Below are 27,950 nucleotides of genomic sequence, written 5' to 3' on the forward strand. Positions count from 1 at the left end.
ACATTAATGTCCTGAGGACATATAAAAGCTAAAGAAGACAAAATTTCTGCTAAAACAAAACAGGAATTTTGTCTTAGCAGCAACCTCAGGGCAGGAAAGAATATGGTTTTGACAGAAAGTTTACGTGGGGACCTACAGGTGCTGCTCAGTAGAGTGAATTGGTCTCCCCCTCTTACACAACCCAATTCAACTATCTGTCCACTTGACAGACAGATTTCCAATCCAATCCAATCTCAATGAAGTGTTTTCTTGGGCCTGTTTTGTTTTGCCAGTAAAGAACGAGTATGCATGGACAAACTCCTCCTGATGGCAGGATGCCATCCAGGCCTCCTATTTCCTTTGCAATTTTCCTCCATAAAGAACTTGGTACCCAGAGGTCAAAGTCTCCCGACCTACATGAGAGATTGGTTGCTCATAAAGTGTGAGGATGGGGAGATAGACAAGTGATTGAATGGATGCAGGGACACAGCCCTTGAAACATCGTTGGGTCCTCTGAGACTTTTCAAATTGAAGCCAGGCAGCTATTGTGCCAGTCAACTCCCCTCTCCCTTCCCTGGAGCTTCTTGAGGTTACGGAAAGAAGCAAATGCCCTCCAGAAAGCTTCCAGTAGGACTGAACCCTTGGTCTCAATGCTTCCTGTGACTTTATTGCCTCCTCCTGAACTAGACTCTTTTCCAGGCAGTCCTCCAGAAATGCCAGCTTCAGAGTACATGTACTTAGACTGGCATCTCTCTTCACCTGGTTCACTCTGCCCACCACCGTATGTCCCCCCTACCTTCTCCCATAGCTTGAAGCCTTCCATGCCTTCCTAATGGTTGAAGTGAGAAAGTTCAAATTCCTGAGACTGACACTGGATGCCTCCTCACATTTAGTTTCTATGTATTTTGTCCTGTATTACCCCCACCCAGCCCCAAGGTTGCTTCCCAAGAGTAGATATTATCTTTGAAGAATTATTTTATGATCTAGCTTGGAATGACAAGTGCTCATGGAATGCTAAGGCCATTAACTTTTGTGAGTTCACACATAAATGCAAAGCACTTTTTATTTGTTCAAAGAAATGTCAGGGATATTCATCTTATTTCTCAATGATCCTTAGAAGCCTGGAGAGGTGAGAGAATCCCATTTTACAGACATGAAAATCAAGGCACCAGAAGTTAAACTCTGCCTGAGATCACAGAGAAAGTAGGTGGCAATGCAAAGTGCCCCATACTTGAGAATAAAGAATTCAGTCCCTAACATAAAGAACAAGCCCTTTAAAAACAAAATCAAAACCCAAAAAACCAACTATGGCCCATTTTTCTTTTTCTCCCTACACAAGGCTAAATCTGTGAAATTGGAACAACACAGCAAACAGCTGAGGGCTATGGTCACAGCCCACAGACCTTTATGGAAGATTTGGTCTTGGCCCAACTTTTCAAAAAAGCCAAATGGATCAGCAAAAACACAAGTGCAAATGCTGGGCCCATGCTGACAGGGTGTCTTGTGAAATATTTCCACAGGAAGCAAACACAGGCAATTAACTTTGCTATAACAATGCATGTGGTCAAATAAAAAACCCAAATCCTTGCAGAGAGCCTGTTCCCCACCCCAGTTCCCCTTTTGCATCCATCTATAAATCAGGCTGAGCCTTCACTCTGGCTACTGACCCTTTCTCTCCGGGCACAAGCTCATCCTCCCATCTGCATTCTCATGGCTGTGGGAGGGCTTCCGAGAATCATGGGGATGGGATGGAGAAGCCATCTGGAGCTCAAAAGCCCACTGAGGTGGGGGAGGGTGTTGGCTTCCAAGGGCTGAGATGTCACCATCTCCCCTGCGCAGTTATAGGGAGGCCAAGAAGAGCAGTTTCAAGGACTGCAATGTGTATCTCTGACAAAGCACAGAGCAGAAGCAGGGCTGGAATCTGCTGCGTAGGTTTTGGGTCCATCTCTGAGAACTTGAGTGTTTCCTGGTCTCAGGATGACAATTCAAGGCATTCAAGGCCTGTGCAGGTCAAGATAGGAGATGCCTGGATAGCACCTGGGAGAGCTGAGGGTTCCCTGGGCAGCTGTGGTAGAGAAGAGGGAGCAGCGGCTAGGAAGCACAAGGCAACATAGCATAGCCCATAGTATGGGCTGATGTGCCCTTGGCCTCTGATACATGCACTTGTTGCGACCCGCTTGCAGAAGCCTGTTAGCTGCATGGTTGTTACAGCACCAACATGAGAGCTCCTCCAACCCACCTCCCAAACCAATGATGCTCAGCCGCTCCCACCCCTCTACCCGTCATTGGTCTGGATTCTTTGAAGCATTTCAGTGATTTCCATGGTACATTGTTTCGCTCAGAGGTCTAAACATTCAGCCTGGGGTGCTCCAATCAGCCTCACCATCTATTTCGTTAGATTCCTCAAGCTGAAAATAACTTTCACATTTTCCAATGGTTGAAAAATATCAAAAGAAGCCCCTGAGCACTGCTGGGATTGCCCGCAACACCACTGGGTCCGAACAGTACCACATCACAGTCCAGAATGTTGGACTGTCTATCTCAGAGGCTGAGGATCACTGGGAGGCCCTCTGGGTCTTCTCAGCTCTGCATAGGAGCCCTCCCCACACCAAAACCCCAAAGCAAAGCATGATATTTTGTGGAAAATGACAGGAAACTGAACTTTCACCATTCCAAAATAAAATTCCTCAGAATATAGTAACACACACTCATTGACATGGTGATGGTGTAGCTGCTCTTATATGACAGAATTGGGTAGCTGTGGCATAGATGGTGTGACTCATGAGACCTAAAATTGATCTGATTTGATCCTTCACTGGAAAGTGGAGGTTTTTGTTAAGAGACACCCTCGGGCTAGAGAGAACACAGAGGTAAAGATGCTTGCACTGTATGTGGCCAACCCTGGTTTAATACCCCACCACTTCATATGTACTACCAAGCACAATTAGGATTGATCCCTGAGTGAAAAGCCTGGAGTAAGCCTTGAATACCCTTGGAGTGCTCCATCCCCACCCCTGCCACCAAGAAGGGGGGGTGGGTGGGAAGAAACACTAAAAAACAACAACAACAAAAAGAATTTGCATGCCTTATATCTAGCAGAGGGCTAATATCCAAGATACATAAAGCGCTCACTAAACCTAACAAAACATGACCAGAAACCCCATCCAAAAATGGGAAAAGCACTAAACAGACATTTCTTCAAAGAAGACATAGGTTGGCCAATAGCACACAAAAAGTTCATCACCTATGATTATTAGGGAGATGCAAATTAAATGACAATGACATATCACTTCTCACCAGTGAGAATGGCCTATAGCAAAGAAGATAGGAAGGGGCTGGAACGACTATACAGCAGGTAGGATGTTTGCCTTGTATACTGCTGGCCCAGATTTATTCTCCAATTTCCCAGATAGTCCCCTGAATGCCACCAGGAGTAATTCCTGAGTGCAGAACCAGGAGTAACTCTTGAGCGTCACCAAATATGGCCCCAACCTTGTCCCCCCACTTCATCCCTCCCCACTCAAAAAAATAGTCAGTGTTGGTGAGGATGTGGTGAAAAAGGACCCTCACCCACTGCTGGTGGGAATATAAACTGAATTAGCCTCTATAGGAAATAGAACAGAGATTACTCGAAACTTAAAACCAGAACTAACACCTGATGCAGCAATTCCTCTCCTAAGTATCTATACAAAGGACACAAATATTCATCCAAGAGGCTAAAGAAATAGAACCACAGGTAAGGTCTTTGCTTTGTATGCTTCAAAACGTAGTTCAGTCCCTGACACTCTATATGGTCCACTGAGCTTACCAGGAATGGTCTCTAAGTACAGAACCAGGAGTAAACATTGGAACGGTCAAACCACAATCATTAAAAAAAGATATGGCCAGGGCCAGAGTGATACTACAGTGGGTAGGTCATTTGCCTTACATGTGGCTGACCTGGAGTTTAATCCCCGGCATCCCATATGGTCCCCCAAGCATTGCCAGAAGTAATTCCTGAGAGCAGAGCCAGGAGTAACCCCTGAGCATTGTTGGTTGTGACCCAAAAAGAAAAAAAAAAGGTAGGAACCAGAGAGATAGTACAGCAGGTTGGGTGCATACCTTGCATGCATGCAATCTGGGTTCGATTTCCGTCATCCCATATTGTTCCCCCAGCCCACCAGGAGTGATCCCTGAGCAGAGAGCCAGGAGGAATAAGTCCTGGTTGTGGATTGGTGTGGCCCTGCTCTCTTCCCCAAAAGAAAAAAATATTTGCATACTTTTATATTCACTGTAGTGCTATTTACAATAACCAGTATCTGGAAGCATCTTTTTGGACATGATACAACTAGAAAGTGTCATTTTAAGTGAAGTAAGTCAGAAGGAGAAAGGCACATACCAGATCATCTCACTAATACTGGCACACAAAGGAACAGAGCAAAGGAATAGACAACGTCTGATGAAAACAAACACTTAGGCTCTGCAAGGAGCAGTGTCTGGAGTGGGCAGACAGGACCCAGTGGACTGTGCTGGATGATACCAGAACTTAGGTGATGGGTGTTGCATGGTGATATTGTAGCCCTCAAATATAAAAATTTACATTCTTGTGGTCTTGTGGGCTGGAGCGATAGCACAATGGGTAGGGCGTTCGCCTTACACGCGGCCAACATGGCCGACCCGAGTTCGATTCCTCCGCCCCTCTCGGAGAGCCCGGCAAGCTACCGAGAGTATTCGATATGCCAGACACAGTAACAACAAAGTCTCCAATGGAGACGTTACTGGGCCCGCTCGAGCAAATCAACGATCAACGGGAGGGCCTTTACCTTTACCTTTACCTTTTACATTCTTGTGAACCAATGTTACCTAGGTGAAAATAAACATTGATAAAAGAGTAATTTTTTTCAAAACATCCTGACTGAAAGACAGATTTGCAGATTTTCCCTATAAACTTAAAATGAGAAGGAAAAAAAAAAACACCAAATGCAGGAAGTAGCTCTCAGAGCTTAATTTTACATGAATTGCTTGATTTTTTTTCCTGCTCCTCCAAATGTGTTAAACATAAAAGTATGAAAAAGAATACTGACATGAGGAAAAGGCAGTAGAAAACATTTGTCCATTTTCCAGCATCCAACTCCTTAAAAACACTGCATTCCACCTTGCCTCTGCCACCACCTGTGACCCTGTGGAGAATCCCCTCTAAACCTGTTCCCTGGGGAGGAAGGAAGACTCAGGCATGTGAAAAAGTGTGCCCAGAGCACACTTCTGGAGAGAAGTACTTTGCTTATTTATGATGAAAACACGAATATGAAGCCAAAGGAAAAAAGCTGAGCACGAAAGCTGTTTAGCAGAGTGCTGTATTTCAATTTGCAGCTGACCAATCCTGAGAGCAAACAAAGGACTTGGAGGCGCTTGGGTGTCCCCACATCTGGTCCCCCTCAGGAATGAGCTATGCTATATCTATAAGTTCCAGAAATATAACAGAGCACCGGTCCACAAAACTAAATTCTGAATTCTGCATACTCAGAACTGGTTGAGTCACGGCATGCGATGACCTGAGTTCTCCCATCAACTCCGTCTGGATTGAGAAGCAATGCGTATGCTGAGAAGAGAGAAGGGCTGAGCAAACCCTGGGGCTCCCACACAAGGTAAGTCCAGGCAGCAGAGAAAGAGCCAGGTGAGAGGCATGGTTGTGGGTGGGTGGTGGCTTGAAGTGTTGGCCTGTGATTCTGATAGCCCTGTGGTCATTGTGGACTCAAGCTCATCAGTGATGATCTGAAGGATTAACACTAGTTTTTGAGAATCAGCATTCTCAACACACAGAAAGGAATATATAAGAAAGAGGAGGAGGTTAAATAAAGTTCCCTGTAGGTATTGTCTTTTTCTTTTTTTTTTTTTAAATATATAGTTCAGTGGGGCTGAGGGATTGGGGATGGGGATCACTCTTAGTGAGACTCAGTCCTGCAGCACGGGTTTGAAGATTCAGGGCTCTGGAGGGCCACTAGGGTTATACCCAGCAGGGCTCAGGGAGCCATGTGGTACCTGGGATCAAACTCATAGCCTCACACACGCCAGGTAGGTGTTGCTCCATACCGGTGGCCCCCTCCCCTGTAGTCCTGAATTTGAATAGAAGGTATTAGCATGAATGCATGATGTTCTTTGAATGACCACCTTCTATTGACTAATCTGTGCCCTAAAAAGACTGGAATTAGGACAACTCAGGAATGACAGCCTTCCCCTAAGTGCCCAGATTGTGTTCCTTTTTCTAAAAATCACTTTCTGCTAAAAGGAACCAGGTATACTTGGAGAAATAGCAGGTTCATAGCAGGTTCTATGGCTAGAGAATAGCCTGAGACAACTTCGTTTCAATGTTTTTTTTTTTTGCATGGCATCAGATTCCTAGGGCTATGGTAGAAGGAATTAACAGGACAGAGATGCATGATCCAATAAAAATAACACACAAAATGGATTAAAATAGTCAAATATGCTTAAATACATGAGTTTACAATGATAAAAGAAACAAATACGAAACCTTTAATGGGTCACCATTGGAAGATGATGGTCAACCACCCTTATATTTAAAATTTGTAACTAAAGGAAGAGAATCCAGTATTGATCTCTCCTATATGCAATGTTGACTAAAGAATAAAGAGCTAGATGGGTTTAATTATTTGCATTTCAGCTAATAAGTGAGGGAATAAAAGAGAATTCCAATGTCACTATTAATTGCTGATTTAGTAATGGGTTTAAGCAATAAACATCAATGACTGCTTAGATCCCTAAAGAGAATCAGATATTATGTGTCTTCTGAAAATGTATGTCTTATTGTTTTACAAGCTATGAAATAGTTTTTCTAAGAAAAATAAAACATAAATATGATTAAATACCTAAACCAAACTACCAATTTATGGGAGATACAGATGGTAGATGAACATGTTAAGTAGCACCACAGGGCTGCAATCAGACAAATCCAGGAGGGAATCTCCATAGCACAAAGGAGCCAATTTCTTCATCAAATAAATTGCAAATGCATGGGGTGTTGCAAAAGAGATGAGAAGGTACTTAAAAGAAAGGCCAATCTACTGAATGTGTGACCCTTATAGGGATTCAGCTATTACATAGCATTTTTTTTTTAAATTCAAAGACTTTCTATAATTACCATAGACCTTAATACTTACCTGGAATTTGGTAATACTGATGTATATTGCTAATTAAAAATTTCTTGGGGGGGGTCACACCAATGGTGCACAGGAGACCCTACAGTGCTGGGAATTGAACCCTGGCCTCCCCACCACCCCCCACACACATCCATTTGAGCTGTATCTCCAATAACAATATTCCAAGTGCCAAAATGGTACTATATTAATATTAAACCCAAGGGCAGGTCCATTTTATAGATACATATCTAAATATTTAGCAATGAAATTCCATATTAGATTCCTCTTAAAATGACCCAATGGTAGGTGAAAAGCTAGGTGCTGACACAGAAAACAGCTGGATGAGGGCCCATAAGAATTTGTTGTTTCTACTTTTCTATATGCTCACAAATGTCCATCATATAAGATTAAAATAAACCTTCCTTATGTCATGCCCAGTGTGATAATACTAGGCCATGTGCATCACAGTTCTGACCATTATCCCTTTTCTAGTGTTCCATGAAAAAAAAGCAGAATAAAACAAAAACTCATGCTTCAAATCATTGAGGGAGCATCTCCATCATTCAGGAAAGTCTTTTTCTCACCCATGGGACTTTTCCATCACCTATAGAAAGTCTCTATCACCCATGGTGCTTCTCCATCACCTATGGAGAGTCTGTATCACACATAGAGCTTCCCAATCACCTCTGAAGAGTCTCTATCCTCAGGAGACTCTTCCTCACTCATGAAGTGTTTTCTTCATGCATGGGGGTTTCTCCATCTCCCCCAGAGACTATCTATGATCCATGGAGCTTCTTCATCATCAGTGGAGGGTCTCCATTACTCATCACTCATTGAGCTTCTCCGTCACCTATGGAGAGTCTTTATCACTGAAGAGGTCCCCTCACCTATGAATGGTCTATCACCCAGGAGACTTCCCCTCACCCATGGAGAGTCTCTTTCACCCAGGAGACTCTCCCTCTCCCAGGAAAGCCTCCCTCACTCATGGAGTTTCTTCATCACCCTCCTCATCAGGCTATGTCCTTAAGTCCTAGGAAGTTTAACATATTCAGATATAGCAAATAAGACAAAATTTCTCATCACCCAACTTTTTTAACATTGCAAAGGCTGTAAGAGACTTGTGATTTCATGAATCAAAGAACCCTTTAAACCACATTTTCCCGGTATGGAAGTTCAGTGGAGTTCAGATGTGGGGTGAGGAAATGTAGTTGTATGGTGTTGAGGTAAGTGGATCGTCCATTCTAAGCTCTGAGCAAGAGACAAACCTAAATGACAAGAAATTCTTGTGTCCTTGCGCCATTGTATCGCTGCCTCTCTGCTTCCTTAATGAGATAATGATGTCACGGGAGAACTTACTATCCAATATTCTGTTGGAGATAACTGGGTGCAAGATAAGAAGATGGTTCAAGAGACAGGACAAGACCTTTAGCCCTGTCACTGAGTAAAGAATGTCGAAAGGAAATGACAGGCTAGGATAGGAAGTAAGAGAATGGCCTGATGCCTATTATGAGAAATGGCATAGCTTGCTGTTGAGGGCAGCTCTGTGCTTCTAACCTTTTTTGCTATTTCACAAGCATCTGTACCCTTACTGCTCAACATGGGATTGAGGTCCCCATTGCAGTCTTCTGTAAACCCTAAAACTCACCTGGGAAGTCTCTCCCATGGTTTAAAGTCCCTGTTTCCTTGTCTTTCTGCTCCATTAGCCTGAACCCCCCTGAGGCTCTGGCTGTTCTTTGAGGGCCTTCACAGTTGGTCATGAACTGGAAGATTAACGGGCGCTTACAACAGTCATCTATTGTTGGAAAAGCACGCAGGGTGTGTGTGGAGGGCATGGGTGTCACAGTGACAGACTGACACAGACTAGGCTACTAGCTCAGCTCACAACACCCACTTTGCACTTTGCTGATGCTATGTTACAGTTTCCAGAAATTTCCACTAACTTTTTTTTTTAAAAAAACAAGACTTCAAGTTTTACAAAGTATATTGGGAAAAGAGGGCACATATAGCTGTGAAATTTAAATTTCTCCGTAATGACATAACTCATCCAGGAAAATACTCCTCCTGGAGTTTCAGCGTGCACTGACTTGGGATGCTTTCTACTGAGGACCAGGTGGACAATCAAGCCTGGCATGCTCACAACTTACCAGACCTTACACACATGGGAAAGGGTGAGGTGGGGCAGAGGCACACATTGCAACAGAGCCATTCTGGTAGATAAGCCAACCTGGGCATCTTCGAATGTGTATCTCCCTCCATCTTTGACGTTTTGACTGGTTATTTCATAGCTGTGAGAATCTAGGTTGATTGCGCTTGGGGCCCCTGGGGCCAGAAACTCCTGCCAGATTTCTTCCACCCTCTTGGCCACATCTTGTAGGGGTTGTTTCTTGAGATCTTGGACAGCCAACCAGAACCTAAAGTGGAACACAAAGAGTCAGTTCCAGGCAGCTCAGTCCATACCTGGGTTTTGCTGGATGTGTTCCCAGAACTTACATCCCACGACACTCAGGCTTATTACACAGGTCCCAGGGATGGCTAAAAATGTGGAGTGCTGGCGAATTGAAAAGCAGCACATGGCAGAAGACCCTTTGCTTCTGGTTGCCAAAAGGAGACCTCTATCCCTCTGTATCAAGGTTTCTCTCCACAGCCATTCTAGGCTAGAGAATTCTTGGTTGTGGGATTTGCCTTCTGCACTCTAGGCTTCCCAGAAGCAGTATGGCTCCTACCCAGGACATGAATGAGCCCCCCAGCCCCAAGGTGTGACAAACAGAAAGGTTTCCAGACCTCATCCAGTGTTCTCTTATTGAGAACCCTGCTTCTACTGTTCTATGTCAATGCCATGCCAAAGACCACGTGAGTCCCTGTGTCATACCTAGTTGTGATCCATCAGAGGCATTCAAAGGAAGGAGAGATCACAGAACAGATACAATCTAGGAATCATTAAGAATATTTGATCTGGGGACTGGAGGTATAGTACAGCGTGTAGGGTGTTTGCCTTGCACCTGGGTTCGATTCCCAGCATCCCATATGGTCCCCCGAGCACGGTCAGAAGTAATTCCTGAGTGCAAAGCCAGGAGTAACCCCTGTGCATCGCCGGGTGTGACCCAAAAAGAAAAAAAAAAGAATATTTGATCTGGAAGGACTCCACTATTCATTGTCATACACTGTGTGTGTGGTGTGTGTGTGTGTGTGTGTGTGTGTGTGTGTGTGTATGGTGCTGGTGATGGAACTCACCAACCATTCATGCTATAGATGGAAACCCTGAGCTGATCCTAACACCCAGGTTCAGCATGGGGTTTTGCCTACAGAAGGGGCTTGGAGAATGGCTACAGGATTGGAGATGCTCATCTTGAAGCAAAATGAAAGGCCATGTCTGGGGAGCCTCTGGGGAAAAGGGTACAGGGAGCAGCACTGAAGGGAAGACCAGCTCGCGTCCCTGGCCGCCCCTCCATATGGGCATGGCTCTGGCGATGAGAGGGCTGCATGGCTCTCTGCCAAGTCAGCAGCAAGCAGAAGCAAAGCTTGGACCCCAAATCATTGCATCCTTCAGATGCACCCCAGCTAGCTCTTCGGAGGATTTCTGCAGGCCCCAGGGCTGGATGGCACCCTTTAGACTCTGTGAAAAAGGCAGAGGATGAGAAGCGAGGACAGACCCCTGGTTTGCATGGCTCCTGGCCATGGGAATTGTAAGTAGTTAACAAAAGGACAGGGAAAAGAGAAACGGAACCACGACATGGTGGAAAGTGCATTCAATCTGTCAACAAATTTCACCCAAAGTAAGATGGACTTATTTTTTTTTTAATTTAAAGGTTAAGCATGTTTTTCAGTTGCTGTTCAGAATTATGTCTCTAGAGCCAAGTGCATGGCCCCAAGGCGCCACTTAGTGGTCAATAGAGGTAATGCAGTTCCATTTCTGCAAGAAGAGTGTGTGTGTGTGTGTGTGTGTGTGTGTGTGTGTGTGTGTGTGTGTGTGTGTATGAGTGTGTTTGTGGGTGTGTGAGAAAGTGTGCACATTCTCTTCCCTTTTACACTGGGGATTTTATAAAAAACAAAAACAAAAACAGCACAGCGGGTAGGGCGTTTGCCTTGCACGCGGCTGACCTGGGTTCCATCCCTTCGTCCCTTTCAGAGAACTCTGCAAGCTACAGAAAGTATCTCGCCCGCATGGCAGAGCCTGGCAAGCTATCTGTGGCACATTCGATATGCCAAAAACAGTAGCAAAAAGTCTCACAATGGAGACGGTACTGGTGCCCGCTCGGGCAAATCGAAGAACAATGGGAGCACAAGAGCTACAGTGCTACAATTGTCCTGAAGAGCAAGATGCAGAGAAGGGGCTTAAATCGCGGGGAAGACGGGGAGGTTCAGTCCTGTCCTTGTGCAGGCAATGCCACATCCAATAATTCTGCCTTTCTAGTGTCTCTCTCCTCACTTACAAAATGTGGACAAAGTAAGAAGAGGCTCTAACCTGGACGGGGAAATCCTCCCATGCAGCCTTTGCAGTGGACTGCTTTCAGACTGAGGGCAGGGACCGGGGAGGAGGCCATGCGGTGGCCTTGGGTTCTAGGAGAGGCCTGGGTTGGGCCGATGTCAGCAGCCTTCCAGCCCTGCCCTCTCCTAGCTCCTGGGCCTTTTTTCCTGTCTTCCATCCAGCTCTTCAGGGACTGGACTGGGAGAGAAGAGAGAGTCCAGCATGGCCTGGAAGGGAGAGCTGGGAAGGAGCCCTTAATCCTCAGCTACACCTCAGCAGGGTGAGGCTTCTCACCTCCCAGCCCCTTCCCTGGTTCCCGGCACCCTCTGCAACAGGTCATGAAGATAAGGAAAGGAGGGTGGCAGCAGGTGTTTTTTTCTGGGGACACTGTGCCAGCAGGGTATTAGGAAGAGCAACTGGGTGGAAGGAAGGAAGGAAGGAAGGAAGGAGGGAGGGAGGGAGGGAGGGAGGGAGGAAAGGAGGGAGGGAGGGATGAAGGGAAGGAAGGAGGGAGGGAGGGAGGGAGGGAGGGAAGGAAGGAGGGAGGGAGGGAGGGATGGATGAAGGGAAGGAAGGAGGGAGGGAGGGAAGAAAGGAGGGAGGGAGGGAAGGAAGAAAGGAAGGAGGGAGGGAAGGAAGGAGGGAGGGAGGGAGGGAAGGAAGGAAGGAAGGAGAGAGAAGGGAGATAAGCAGAAAAGGAGAAAGGGTCTGGATGAGAAAGGAAAAGATAAGGAAAAAGAATGAATGGAAGGAGAGAAGGAAGGGCGGAATGAAGGGAAGGATGGAAGGAAGTCATCATTTGCAGAGGATGAGGGCTGGAAGGGAAGGAGTGCCGGGAGGGCTGTTCCATGCCCTACAGGAGGCTGGGTGGGTAGGGAGGCACCGGCCTCCCTCAGGGAGTGGCTAAGCCCCAGGCTAGAAGCAACTTCTCTGAGCCAGTGTCCTTCCTGCGATTTCTCTCACAGGTGGAAGATGGGGCTGATGTCCTGTTCCCTCAGTCACAGTCTTGCAGGCAGCTCCGTGTCCCTGTCCCAGTCTGCTACAGGCAGGAGTGTCAGGGGGTGAGGCAGGGGGTGGGCAGCTTGGGGGCACTGAAGCCTCGGGGTCCCTGGGTAGAGTGATTTGGGTCCCAGGTTAGTAAAGGGCCCATAATGCTGCCTTTATGGAAGGGCTGGAGCTGTGGGGAATGGAAATTTCAGAATCAAATCTAATAAACTTTGACATAAAAAATTAAATGGTTCCCTTTGTCAGAGAAAACCATGAGAGGGGGAAAAATAAAGTCAACCCACAAGAGCGGGGGCTGCGGAGGGGGTCAGTGGGGCTGGAGGCCCAGACAGCAGTTTCCTCTGCACGCACGCACACACACACACACACACGCACATATACGCAACACACACACACGTGCACACACGCACTCACACACACGCACGCACACGCATGCGCACGCACTCTGGGCACCGTCCTGGCCTCCTGTCTGCCTTGAAGCTGACCTGCTTATCCCGCTCCTCAGGTGACAGCAAAAGCGCTGTCACCACAGCCTCCTGACATCCATACGTGTTTACCGTCACTGGCTTTGAAAAACCCTTTGTGTGGATTTGAAATTCAAAACAGGCTTTGGTGTGTGTTTGCCATCTGCGATAGCGCAGGCCCGAGCGGGGAGCTCAGCTCGGAGCCCCGGCGGCCCCGCTGGCCAGCGTGTCCCCCTCCCTGGGGAGCCACAAAGGCTGCCCTCCACAGGGCTGGAGGTGCCCACCATGTGCCAGCCACTTCTGCTCTTATCAGGACTCTGCAGAGGGTGCCCTTGGGCATCACCGTGGCCGTCCCATCTGAGCCTTTCGTTGGGCAGTGGAGGGGCTGTGGCGAGAGGGAGACTGATGTGGGGGACAGGCTCGAGCCCTCCCTCCTCCCCACCTCACCTCCCCCTCCCGCCAGCCCAGGTCCTGCCTTGGCCAGAGTCATCAGAACTGCAGGGCGGGGCTGCGGGCAGGCAGGAGGCCCACGTCTGTGCTCAGACAGGCGCGCAGAGGGGAGCAGGGGCGCTGGGCTCAGACACTCAAGCATCTGTGGACAGAACATGGGATGGGGAGGCCCCCCGGCTCCTCTGGGCCCCCATGGTGACAGGTAACCGCACTTTCTCTCCAACACTGGCGGCAACCAGAGGGGACCCTGTAGCCTGGGGGGTCCTTTCTGCTTCCTGCCAGTTCCTTGCCTCCCCATCTCTGGAGCAAGTAGGGTGCTCCTGGGTTAGAACAGTTCAGTGGTTCCTTCGCTCCCGGAAAAAGAGAAGATGTTGGGCGGCAGGTGGGGAGTCTGTGCCCTCTGCTGGCCGTCGGGGACGCAGCCAGGGCTGCTCTGCCCCCTGGTCCTGGCTCACCTGGGGTCCACCTGGACCTTCACTCTCAGTTCGGTTCCAGGAGCTGCTGCTGACAGGCTGCAGCTGGTCCTGGGGGTGTGTGTCCGTGAGCCCCCTCTGCACCCAGTAAGCCTGCCCGAGCCTGAGGGAGGGGGCCCTGTGAGAGCTGGGCCTTCTCCATGCCAAGCTGGCTGTCCCCTGCGCTCTCTTTAATTGCTTCTCCCTTCAGCTGATGCGGTGTGGGATGAGGATAATCAATCTGCAGGTTAGGAGAACAACCACGTTCTCTCAGGAGACGTTACAGCTCATAAAAAATGTACAGGGACGCTCCTGGCTGTGGGTTCTGATGTTTAACTCATGCTCTGCCATGTCGTGTGCAAGGCAGGGGTGGGATGGGGGGGGGGGGGCGCAGGGAAGACAAAGAACTGTATGAGGGACAGAGGGAGGGAGCCCAGGAGGCCAGGCAGCCAGGGAAGGGAGAAAGAGGTCACGGAACTCACTGGAACACCCAGGTCTTATGGAGGAGGAGTGGTGGGCATGCCTGCCCCCACCTCACGCTGAAAACAGCTGTCTGGGAGGCCTGCCCAGGCCCTCAGCTGTGTGTGAGTGCACAGACGAGGCTGCCCGCCCTCAGATGTCACAGGCACCCCGAAATACAATAGGCAAACGATATTCAGCTCACGCTGTAGCACCAGAGAACAGCTATCCTTGAAGGATTCGGGAGGATGCTTTGTTGTGAGAGGGATCCGTGTTATCCCTTTGAGGCCTCTGGGTTCCACAATCCAAGGCTCTGGATGGACTCAACCACTTCAACCACCCGGCTCCTGACAGGCAAAGCTTCTTCAGGAGCTGTGTAAGCCACGGAGCTGGGCGCCCTTTCCTGGGTGCCACACACGGCCCATGGGAAGCAGTGACGTCAGCTGAGTCTCTCTTTTCTCTGCTACCTTGGCAGGTGTTGGGTTTCCTGAGCAATGCTGGGGAGAAAGGCCAGCTCCAGTGTGACCTGATGGGCTACTGATGGGCTACTGATGGGCTACTGATGGGCAGGTGCCATTAGTTGCCACCCACAAAGAGGGGGTCTCCTCAGGTGATGTGGGCACCCCGGACAAGGGCTAAGACGCGTTCATGCCAAGCAGGACTGAGTTAATGAACCAGAGGGAGAAGTCCAATGGGCAAGGTAAGGGTTGGGAGATGGCTCTGTGGCTCAGGTGCCTGCCCTGTAAAGGCGAGGCCTTGAGTTCAAACTCCAGTGCCTCCCATACGCACTGAATGTGCATGCAGAGCTCTCTGTGACGCTCAACTCTGCATCCTCTGACCCTGGCATTGTTCAGGATCTCCCACTGCTCTTCAGATAGGTGTGTGTGAGCACTGCAGCTAGAGGGAGAGGTGCTTGGTGAGCACTCGAATCAGAGCATCACAGAAGCTTCTGAGCTTCTGATCTCACTGAGCACCAAATTCAGCAGATGAATGAACACAATGACCATCTGTGTGCAATTCTTAGTCCACCACCGAGGGGAGGGAGAAGGATGGGGAAGGGCACAGGAAGAAACCACCAGACATTCCTAAAGTCTGATTTAAAACCCGAGGTTCCTCCCCACCCCACCCCACCCCCCCACATACACACATATCCAAGTGTGCTGAGTATCAAAAGGTAGAATTGGGGCATCTGAAAGGATTTTCAGCACTCTTGGACTATATACTCTGTAGCCAACTCTTCTCTCTTCTTGATTCTCTCCAGTTGGTGGAAATCCTCTTTGAGTCTGGATGTAGGCACTCACACTGGGGTGTTGATTAGTTTCTGCGCACGTGTGCGCACACACACACACACACGCACGTGTACATGTACACTCATGTACACATATGACACACTTTTTATCCAAGACACAACAGAGCCCTCTGGCACAGGAGGAGGGAGCTGGTGATGGCACAAGGGGGCAGGCTGAGGTGTTGAACTCCACCAGGCACACTCCCTCACATTTCCCAGACTTCACAGTCAGTGCTGCTTGGTTCTTAAGCCGAGTTAGCATCCAGCAGTTTTGACTTCCCCAAACTGAGCTGCGGGCACAAGCACTCCCGGGCCCCTCACAGTGACCAGGACCTGAAGCCACTCTCCAAAGATTGTCCTGGTGCAAGTGGCAGTTTCATAAGGTCATTCAGAGTCAGCAATGAAGAGAGCCTTGGTCACCCTCCCTTCCAGGATCCTGCAGTGGAGAAGGATGAGGGGAGATGGGAGAGATTCCTGGGGGACACAGATGCTGGGACCCGGGCAGAGAGAAGAGATGACCAGGTGCCTCACCCTGACCTCAGATAGGGGCTGCTTCCCTAGCAGGACGCATCTCCTAGCTTGGGAGACTGATCGGAGTATCACCCCAAGGAGCAGTTTTAAAATTCAAACCTTCTCTTACAAACATTTGATTGGAAATTGAAGCAAAAACTCTGAGATGTGAGAGGAGTTCAGAATAACGTCTCAGAGGAAGGGAAAGAAGAGTGCCAAAGCTTGTCCGGTTGATGCAAGGCAGGTGACTGCCTTGCAAGGCAGAGATCCAGGTGGAGAAGGAGCATTTACATGCCCCCTCCAGGCGGGGGATGGGGGGGCTTTAGGGTGTGGGAGAGGCCGGACCACCCCAGCTCAGACAGCTCCTGTGCAGAGCGCTCTCCCTCCCCTCTCACGTCCGTTCTTCAAAGTCCAGCTTATGACTCTCTGGCTCCAGCTTTCATTCATTCCTTCCTTTAAAAAACCCTTTGAAAATGGTTCTGAGAGTTGATACTCGTTGATATTCATTTAATGATTGAACAGTTTCTGGTGTTTTTTTTTTTCCTTAAGGACCTGCAAGGTCATGGCAAGCAAAGACCCTTCCTGCCTCTCAACTTTCTCACCTCCCTTAGCAGCCTTTTTGGCAGGAATTAGCCCTGAAGAGGGGAGCACTAAATACCACCTGACTGTTGTTAGAGTCACATGGCCCCTACCTCCAAATAAATAAAATGGAGCTTGAATTCTAACATTGGAGTGGGCAGTCTTTTGTTCACAGTATATTCTCTGCTGATTTAAAATTAAATGGATTTCTTCTTCTTTTTTGTCTTTTCTGGTTTGTTTTTTAAGCCACACCTCCAGAGTTCAGAGTTTACTGGTTTACTTCTGGCTCTATGCCCAGAGATTATTCCTGGTGGGCTCCGGAGATCATCTGGGATACTGGCAATCAAACCCGGTTCACTCGCATATAAGGCAAACACCCTACTGGCTATACTATCAGTTTGGGCCCTAAAGTTAAATATTTTTGAAAAGGCAATTAGACCACTCTTGGGGCCAGGGAGTTCACTCTCAGAGCAGGAGCACATGCTTTGCATACTGGAGTCCTGGGTAGGATGGATCCCTGGCCCTACGAGTCCCTTGAGCATTGCCAGGAGTGGACCTTGACCTCTGAGCAAAGAGCATCCCACCAAACTCACTCACACACTCTCTCTCTCTTTTAGAGGAAAAGGTCACCGAGAAACAGGAATTAACCTGGTTTATAAAGAATTTGCTATCAAGAAGATGAAATACCGATCTTCTTCATTGCACCCACTGAAAAGTCAATAGTTTGCTAAAATCACAAATCACTCAGGGGCAGAGATAAATCATTTCTTCCCAGAAGTTTGTATTCCTGTAAGGAACACAGTGAGTGCTTTCCACAAAGCAATGCCACTGCACCCCACCTACCATTTCCTTCCTCTCACATGGACTCTGCTTTAGAAAAAGAGAACGTTAACATAGTAACACATTTCCCACTGTCTTGATTAGTCATAGATCAATCAAGAGAACCAGAAGTTCTCATAAGCACCGGGGGATCAGAGTAATTGCTCTATGGAGGTAAGGAATTATCCATAACAGAAATGCCTCCCATTATTGAAAGATACCTGCTTGGAATTTTGAAATTTGAAATCCTGAAATGAGTCCGCTGACCCCCCTTTCTTCTGTTTGGCTCATCAAGTGTTCAGGACCACAGACTGGAAAGTTTGGAAGAGAGGGCCTGAAACTGCCTTTTATTCTGAAGCTCCAACTGTCCCCATAGGTAGTAGATGATTTCATCAAATCCACGTGCCCATTTACTTACTATTGAAGACATGTTTTCAATAACCGAGGCTAATGTCATCTCGACCTTCAGGAAGCATAGGGGTTGGTAGGTGATAACATGGCAACAACAAAGCTGCATATAAAAGCCGTCCTTGCTTTGAACAAGCCAGCTAGGCTGGAATTTGAATTAGAACCATGATGCTTTATAGAGAAAAGAAGACAGCAGGAGAGATTGATCATGCAAATTTCTTCATACCCACTCTGCTCTGAGTGTAAACCTTAAGAGAGAATTACCTGAGATTTTCAGAACTGAATTCAGACTCCAGGAATCGCAGAAACTGGTCCCGCCCCACCTGGTCCTTCAACATTTCATCAAAAGAGAAGCCCCATCTCTTCACTCGCTGTTGGCTGGGCTCTTTGCTTTTAGGGGGGAGCAGGGAAAGAGGGAAAAAAAGTTTAAAACATGATCAAAAGTTTAAAACCTACATCGTGATCATCAACAACACAAATCTGTTATTTTGCGCTACCACAGGACAATGGGGGAGTGATAAGACTGTGTTTAAGTCACAGATTCCATGAAACCTGAACAAAAGCTAAGCACATGTTTTTGTATATTAACAATAAACAGCAAAAAAAAAATAACCCCACCCCAAACAAAAACCTCATTCCAGAAAGTATGCGGAAAGGGGCACCATTAAGGTGAGAGATGCCTGCCAAATGGCTGGTGAATACTCTTTAGAGGAAATATTGTCACTTCTCCAGCTACCCCCAGGGCCATTCCCATCAGTTACAGGCACAACTCTTGACTCCATCATTTTTCTTTTTAAAAATAACTACCTTGGCAATTCATCTTTTCCTCAAAGACACTGCCCCCTTTTCTCTTTAACCCACAAGGGAGAAACAAAGCCACAGGAGGTAGCCTGGATCAGAAATGCATCACCACACTGTCACCACCTGGACCCCTGACAGACCCCTCTTCACCTGTTTAGAACAGAATATTGCCTTTGTTCATTAGCTTAGCAGTCATCCAGATTTTGCTTCTTGTTCTAGGTATTATTGTGAGCATTTCACATCTTTTAACTTATAGGTCTTCATAATTGTACTACTCTTGTCCCCGTTTTACATATAAACAAATGGAGGTCTAAGGGTCATTGCCCAGGGACATCTGAGGGAATGATGGAGCCAAGACTCAAATTCAGACAGCTTAGCTCTGGAGTGTATCTCTGAATTCACCTGTCTCATATTCAAATTCTCCTGAGCAAAGCAAGGTGGACGTATTTTTCTTTTAGATGTTGGAAGATGAAAATATGTCTTTATATTTCTGTCTGCTCATTTTCACGCTGGTTTTTTTTTTTTTAATCTCTTGTTCCTTCAAGCAGCCATGAGGTCTGAGTATACCCGTCACATTCCACTCACGGAGTGTCTCTGGACGAGAGTGGAATCTCAGGTCCTACTTCAGCCACGTGGACAAAGAGTACATGGCTTTACACTCTAAGTGACTAAGGTATGTGTTACTCTCTGAGAAGCACTGGTCTAACAAATTTTCTGTGTTTTCAAAAATCAACACATGCTTCTTATTTTCTCTAATAGACATTCGACAAAGGAAATCATGCTTCCTCCTATTGTGGAGCTGGCATAGGCGCAAGACTCATTTTAGAAAATTAGACTTAGTAAAAGAGAGATGAGAGCTTGTGTATTGAAAGGTTTGGGACAACAAATTGCTCAGATCAATGCAGTCCTACAGAAATTTCTGCAGCAATAGAAATATTCTACCTAATGCTGCTCTCCAATATGGTAACCACCTGTGGCCTTTGAGCACTTGCCATGAGCCAAGTGTGATGAGGAACCAAGCTTTAAAGATTACACTTAATTTTAAATAATTGAAGTTTAAATTTAAGTGTGCACATCTGACTAGCAACTATATATTAGAAATCATTGTTCCAAACTCAGCCCTTCTATTTCTGTACTAATACATGTTATCATTAGTAGTAGTAGGATCTTCTAGAGTTGAGATTGTGTATCTGGGGTTTAGAGAGGCTTTTCTGCTCAATGCTGAATCTGCAGGTTTAGCCCAGTTGGATGAAGGTGATTGACCTAGACCATCAGATCAAATAATAGAGTTCCATGAAAGATCCTTTCCAAAGAATAAAGCAGAATGTTTTTTACTATGAGACAAGATAGATTCTCTCAAATTCAGGTCATAGACCCAATCAGGGGGAAAACATGCCATTTATGGACAAATCTTTGGGGCTAAGGCTAGAAACAAACTTTAATCTTCACTGAGGTACAGGATTCCACCCTTTCTTGCCAGGGTCATACTGTACCTGGAAGGACTCAATCATCTCCTCCTGACCGGTTAAGGATGCAGAGTTCCACAAGGATGGTTTGGGTGACATCTGTGTGTCAAACAAATATTATGGCCAGAGACCCAGTGTGGATGTCAATCATAGTGGTTATCTCATAGATACCGCCCTCCTCCAACCTCTGCCATGTGTCATCCCTTATCTGGGACTCAGTGAGTCCACATTTACATTAATTCCACCTGGTTCATTGGTGGTATCAAGGGCAAGAGGACCATTTTTCAGATGACCTAAAAAGCTTACGGTGTTGTATTAGATGTAGAATCAGACCTAGAACAGAGGTCAAGGCATCCAGATATTTGCAAGGCCACCCCTCAGCAGAGCACAGAGGTCCTGAGAGACAGGATGATCTAGTGTATGAGTTTTCTAAGTTGGAACTAATGACGTACCAACAACTTGGGTGGTTTGACTGTACAGAAATGTATTCTCTGCCAGTTATGGCGTCTAGGAGTACTGGATCAAAGTTCTGGTCAGGTTGTACTCTCTGAGGCTCTAGAGGAGACTCTCTTTGTTCCTTATCTTCTCTCTGTGATTGGCAGTCCTTGGCTGGCAGATATCATCACTTTGCCTCCACTGTCACTTCATGTGCCTGTGTCTTGACCTGGTGACCAGTCTGCATGCCTCTGTTTTCTCTTATTATAAGGAACATCAGGCATATTGGATTGAGTACCCACCCTACTGCAGTATGACCATCTTAATCAATTATATCTATAATAGTCCTATTTCCAAGTAAAGTCACGTTTTGAAATTCTGGAAAATATGTGCATTTTGGGGGTGACACCACTCAACTTATTATGCTGGGCATCCCTCAATTCTACATTATTTTCAACCCTATTTTTATACCTGGATGCCCCATACCTGTTCCTTTTTTCCCTCAAACATTTGTCCATTGGGATCCACACTATAAAAAGCATTTGGATGTAACTTTTTTAGAGGTGTCTTTCTGCATCACTTATTTTCCTCCATGCATCAACACCTTTAAGCTTCAAGATTGGATTTTAACATCTTCCTGCCACTGAATTGTCTTTGTGGTTATAAAGTAATTGTAAAAATTAAAGTATCTCTGCACAGTCGTTCCCTGGTGACTGGTTCAATGACTCTCTGTTGGCTCAACTCAAACAACCCACAGCAAGCATAGTACTCCATACATTGTCTAGACATGATTCCTTATGATATATTTTATTATAGTATTATATCATCTTTAGGCTTTTGAAGACTTTATGTCATTGCCTATCTATCTTTGTGAGCTGTGTAAAGAATTTGTCTCCCGCATCTTTGTATTGGCCATAGTGCTTTATGTAGTAAATGTTCAACACTGAGAGGAAATTAATAAAAAAATGTGCATAGTTATGTGGGTGATGTGTCCACTGGCTGACAGCATTTTAAAATCACTTGCTAGATACATTATTCAATCCTTCCTTCCACTGGGGAACTCAAAACAATATAGAGCAAAGACATGTTTTTCCAAGGGAGTTCATTGTTTTTTTTTCCCAATCATCTTCCAAAAAGAAACATGAAGAAAATTGCACAAAAAAGAATAAAAAAGCCAGATTCAGATGAGGCAGTCATCTGTAAAGATACTCATTTCTGTAGAGTCTATGTAGAGTAAGGCATGGTATAAAGAGTTTGAATCTCAGTATAGTCAAAGGTGGGTAACTGTGTTTAAATTTTTGGAGCTCAAAAATTCATTAAAGAAAACCCAAAGTCCAATGCCACACAGCTATGAGGCGGCAGTCTTGAATAGGAACCCAAATCTTCCTGTTTCTAAAGCCTGTTCTCTCCAGCCCCACCCTCACCCCACTACCTTGATTTCAACTATATTTCCTTAAAGTGCTATCTAAATTATGAAGTGGGAAAGATTCCAGTTATCTTCAAATGATATTTGATTTATTAGAAAAATTATGTATATGGTGAAGTTTCTTAAAGAGTAAATATTCAATGATCTCATCATACGGAAAATATTATTGAAATAACAATCACATTTCTATTCAACACCTCAAGAAAAATATTTTTATTAAATTAAAAAGTAAAGTAAAGGCCCACCTGTTGATCGTCGATTTGCTCGAGCGGGCCCAGTAACGTCTCCATTGGAGACTTTGTTGTTACTGTGTCTGGCATATCGAATACTCTCGGTAGCTTGCCGGGCTCTCTGAGAGGGGCGGAGGAATCGAACTTGGGTCGGCCATGTTGGCTGCTTGTAAGGCGAACGCCCTACCTCTGTGCTATCGCTCCAGCCCTTTATTAAATTAATTTTATTGAATCACCGTGAGATATTTATAAGCTTTCATGTTAGGGCTGGAGCGATAGCACAGCAGGTAGGGCGTTTGCCTTGCACGCAGCCAGCATGGCCGACCCGAGTTCGATTCCTCCGCCCCTCTCAGAGAGCCCGGCAAGCTACCGAGAGTATTCGATATGCCAGACACAGTAACAACAAAGTCTCCAATGGAGACGTTACTGGGCCCGCTCGAGCAAATCGATGATCAATGGGAGGGCCTTTACTTTTACTTTACATGTTTGGGTTACAATCACACAATGATCAAACACTCAACCCTCCACCAGTGCACATTCCCCACCACCAATATCCCTGGTATAACTCCCCTTTCCCACCCTCCATCTGCCTCCATGGCAGATATGATTCCCCATAAACTCTCTCTACTTTTGGGCATTATGGTTTGCAATACAGACCCTGAGAGGCTATCATGTTTTGTCCTTTATCTACTTTCTGCACACAACTCCCATCCTGACCGATTCCTCCAGCCATCGTTTTCTTAGTGATCCCTTCTCTATTCCAGCTGCCTTCTCCCCTTTGCTCATGAGGCAGGCTTCCAGCCATGGAGCAATCCATCTGTCCTGTGTATCTACTGTCCTTAGGTGTCAGCCTCATGTTATGCCGTTTTATACTCCACAAATGAGTGCATTCCTTCTATGTCTGTCCCTCTCTTTCTGAATCATTTCACTTAGCATGATACTCTCCATGTCTATCTATTTATAAGCAAAGTTCATGATTTCATCTCTCCTGACAGCTGCATAGTATTCCATTGTGTAGATGTACCAAGGTTTCCTTAACCAGTCATCTGTTCTAGGGCACTTGGGTTGTTTCCAGATTTTGGCTACTGTGAACAGTGCTGCAATGAACATAAAGGTACAGATGTCATTTCTACTGTGCTTTTTTTCATCCTTGGGATATATGCCCAGAAGTGGTATTTCAGGCTCATATGGAAGCTCAATTTCTAGTTTTTGAAGGACTGTTCATATTGTTTTCCAGAAAGGCTGGACTAGTGGGCATTCCTACCAACAGTGAAAGAATGTCTCTTTTTCCCCACATCCACACCAGCACTGGTTGCTTTTGTTCTTTTGAATGTGTGCCAGTCTCTGGTGTGAGATGATATCTCATTGTTGTTTTGATTTGCATCTCCCTGATGGCTAGTGATGTGGAGCATTGAAAAATCTTAATACTTAAATAGGAAGAGATTCTGCTGTTTACTTATTTATTCATGATTTTTGGCCACACCCAGCAGTGCTTGGGGGTTTCTCCTGGCTCTATGCTTAGGGGTTGCTTCCGTTGGTTGGTATAAACAGGGGTAGAACTGGAGATGTCTGCATGCAAGGCAAGTGCCTTTACCCTATACTATCTTTCTAGCTCTGATGTTATGTATTGCTCTTTAAAAAATAATTTTAAAACTTAAAAAATAGAAATAATTTTTACAATAATAAATAGGGGTGGGCGTGCTAGTACAGTGAATACAGTGACTAGGAGATTACCTTGAAAGTGACTGACCCAGTTTCAATCCCTTGTACGCCATGTGATTCCTCAAGTTCCACCAGGAATGATTCCTGAGTATAGAGCCAGGAGTAAGCTCTGAACTTCACCAAGTATAACCAAAAGACAAAACAAAACAAAAAGAAAAGGAAGGAAGGAAGGAAGGAAGGAAGGAAGAAAGAAAGAAAGAAAGAAAGAAAGAAAGAAAATAGCATTCACTGATTCTTTGGTTCTATTCCATGGGCAGGCTGGGGGTTCTCAGTTGGAGTCTTTTAAATAGTTAGATGGCAACCAGCATGGACCATCTGAGGGATCAGGTGGGCTGTGTGGCTCATCACTTGGCAGCAGATGCTCGTTGTTGGTCAGGAGTTCAGCTGAGGCTGTTATCCTCCAGGCTTCCTAAGGGGCAGGCACCTCACATAGAACAGCCAATGAACTGTAAGTAGTAATGATTCAGGGTCAAATGTCCTAACTGACCATGGCAGAAGCCACATGGATGCTTTATGACCTTTCTCAGAGCATAACTTCTGCCACAATCTTAATCACCAAAGTGAGCCCAGATGAGAAGGGAGGGAGGAGTCCACTCTTGATGTAAGAAGTGGCCGATGTACACCAAGAATACTTGGAAGAGGCTGTAGTTCAGAACTGAATATCATAGAGAAGAAGCTCAACTAATATCCTGGATGGAAAATTTGGTCCAACTTGCCAAGACCTCTCTATCCTAAGTGGATTGGACTGGCTGGAAGTGGCTGTGGATGGCCGAGAAAGGTGAGCCAGTTTCATGCCGCTCCATCCTCAGGTCCGGCAGAGGGAGAAGGCCCAACAAAAGTCATAAAATGAGAGCAAAGAGGGAGCCACAATCTGCAGGCAATGCCCAATTTCTGTGTGATTCATAATCTGGTTCATGGCATCACCAGGAATACTTCCCATAAACCTTCTTAAGATCCCTCCTGGGGGTATATTAGACTACAGATTTCCAGCTGCCATCTGGCAACTTCTGGCTGCTGAGTCCATGATGGTAAGCCCTCATTCCCTTTAACTAAATGCTACTTCTCAGCATTTTCTACTTGCTAGACTTGAACTATCATTAGTTCACCCTTGTAAAGGGCAGTTTGATTGCTGAACAGATGCTTTCTCACTCCCTCCTTTCAGGATATGCTGTTTTGAGACACAGGGAGGAATCCAAGCACATTAATCTATTATTCAGTTTACGTCCTGCTTCCTTGGGTCAATGATTCTGTCCACTATGGGGCTCTCATTATCACCTGGAGCAGAAGCAGCCTGCTCTTCCTCTCTGTCACTGCCCTCGCCCTGGACACTTACACCCCTTTGCTTGTGTGGGTGACCCATCAAAGTCAATACAGCCTCACATGGAGTCCCAAGGGAGATCTGCTTCCTCACAGGCTACTTCTCCTTTCCCTTCACCTGTGTACCCCACTCTCACCCCCAGTAACCTTTATACTAAGCATTCAGGAGGAGAGAGCCTTTTCTGAAATCCTAGGGTCTTGAGAAGAAGGTGCATAGCAATTTCCAAACCACCAACTTGACATTCCAGTTCTTGAAAAATCATCAGGCACTCAGTGTGGGACATTGCTGTCCCTGTGCAGACCCTTGCCTCTCTCAGAACCTGCTCCTTACCCCTTCCTCACTCTTTACTGCCTTTTCAGGAACAAACATATTCTTCCCTTCTCATGTGGCTCAACACAACCCTCCTCCCCTATTGTTCCAACTTCTGCCTTCACTCCTTCCTGCGCAAGGGCCTGGCTGTGACTTCTTAGAGTCCTCTGCCCCAGAGGAGGGTCCCCGAGGCCAGATGGGTGGACAGGATGTGGTAGGGCTGGGAGACATTGCTGGGAACCCAGCACATACTAGGTGCCAAGTAGGTGTTTGCTGAACTAATTGAAATGGAGAAAAGATGCCATTTTATTGTCTTACTTGTCCTCGCCAAACTCTGTTTCATGGACAGGAACCGTGTCCAGACTGAAGCTGGATGTTGGCACTGATGCTGGGCTCTGTGCCCCTTCAGACACAGGTTCCTACCACCACCGCCAGCACCGAAGCAGAGTAGGGTGTCCTACTGGGAGAAGAAACAGGGCCTCCAAGCTTGGCTACACTGCATTTGTATCTGAGTGACCTGATTCTGCTTGAAGGTGTACAGGACATTAAAAAGGGTGAGCATCAAATGAAGGGAAAACGCCTGAGCAGTCAGAGCTGCAGTACTAGTTCTAAGGGCACGTGGCACTCCCTAGGAGGTTAGCGCTGCTAGGCTGAGACAAAGCTGCAGTTCAGACCCCACATACCTGTCTGCTGACTTCCAGAATGAAGCAATCCCATAGTTGACCTGGGGAGCATGCTCTTAACTCCCTATTCCTAAATATCAGGGAAATGCTCAGAGATAATGTCCTCTTCATTTATCTGCTATTAGCCCATGCTTTTCTAATTTTATTTTATTATAGTTTAGGAGTTGTAACTGTTAAAATATATGAAATTGATATATATAAACTTAAGGGCTGGAGCGATAGCACAGCGGTAGGGCGTTTGCCTTGCACGCAGCCAACATGGCCGACCCGAGTTCGATTCCTCCGCCTCACTCGGAGAGCCTGGCAAGCTACCGAGAGTATCTCGCCCGCATGGCAGAGCCTGGCAAGCTACCCGTGATGTATTCGATATGCCAAACACAGTAACAACAAGTCTCCAATGAGACGTTACTGGGCCCGCTCGAGCAAATCGATGAACAACAGGAGGACTGTGACCCTGACCCTGATATATAAACTTACAGCATACCACCACCATCACCACCACCACCACCACAAGTGTCCATGATCATCTACCATTGCCTATATTTCTTCTAGTCTTCCACTCCTTTTCCACCCTTTTTGTTAATTGGTTCTATATCCCAATGTCAAAGATTTGTCATTATTCAGTACAGTCTATTTTCTTATTTTTATTCTCTATGTACCACGCATGAGTGAGATCATTCTGTAGTTTTCTTCTCCCTCTGATTTATTTCACTTAACATGATGCCCTGTTATGGCATCCATGTGGCAGCAGTGTGGCAGATGTGTGATTTAATCTTTTCCTAAAGCTACTTAGTATCCCATTGCACAGTAGTGGTATTCAGTTCTTACTCCTGACTGTATGATCAGGGATTACTCCTTGCAGGAGCAGGGGACCATCTGTGGTGCCAGGGACCAAAGCTGGGTTGGCCATATTCAAGGCAAGTGCTCTACCTTCTGTACTATCTCTTTGACTCCTATATCACAACTTCTTGAATCATTTTTCCATAATTGGACACTTGAATTGTTTCTGCATCCTGCCTATTGTACTAAGTGCCACAGTGATTATGGGCATGCTAATGTTTTCCAACCTATGCTTTTGGAGTACCTCCTGTGTGCCAGAGCCAGGTCTAGATGATAAAATAGTTTACAATTTTATTTATAGAGAGAACATGGGTTGAGGGGCAGAAAGGATGTATATCAGAATGACAGAATGAATAGAGCAACCACCATGGGCCAAGAGGCCACAGACAGCCTTTTGGAGGGAGGGAAACTAATGGTGAGGGAGATCAGAGTGATGAGAAAAGCCTGCCTGAGAAGGTTTAGGGGAATGTTTTGGGAAAGGGGAGTGAGTGTTTCAGGAAAGAGTTTTGTGGAAAGGATGGTGATAGAGTGTCATGTTCATGGTCTATAGATGCAAAAACAGATCCAATTAGCAGAAGAAAAACACTGATGACTTTTGTGAAGGCAAGAAACTGAGGGACTGAATCTGTGGCCAAGATGATGGGGAGCATCACAGAATTCCTGGGGAGTCACCAGAGAAAAAAGGTTTCCCCAACACAAGCCTGGGGAA

General features: G+C 46.2%; 1 protein-coding gene across 9 annotated transcripts in view; it reads right to left on the bottom strand.

Moving 5' to 3' along the window:
- The window catches only part of RGS6 (regulator of G protein signaling 6), a 570,853-nt gene that overhangs the window by 32,564 nt on the left and 510,339 nt on the right, over positions 1-27,950 (bottom strand). For all 9 annotated transcript variants that reach the window (XR_008795065.1, XM_056133560.1, XM_056133562.1 and 6 more), the window contains exons 14-15: positions 18,276-18,401; positions 9,337-9,523 (exon numbers count right to left, since the gene is read on the bottom strand). Coding sequence is in view for 8 of the 9 variants with exons in the window: in XM_056133560.1 (XP_055989535.1) it covers positions 9,337-9,523; positions 18,276-18,401 (313 nt within the window). In the remaining variant the exon portion in view is untranslated. The remainder of the gene's footprint in view (positions 1-9,336; positions 9,524-18,275; positions 18,402-27,950) is intronic.

The sequence above is a fragment of the Sorex fumeus genome, unplaced genomic scaffold (genome assembly GCF_029834395.1).
Source record: "Sorex fumeus unplaced genomic scaffold, SorFum_2.1 ptg000098l, whole genome shotgun sequence".
Classification (NCBI taxonomy): Eukaryota; Metazoa; Chordata; class Mammalia; order Eulipotyphla; family Soricidae; genus Sorex; species Sorex fumeus.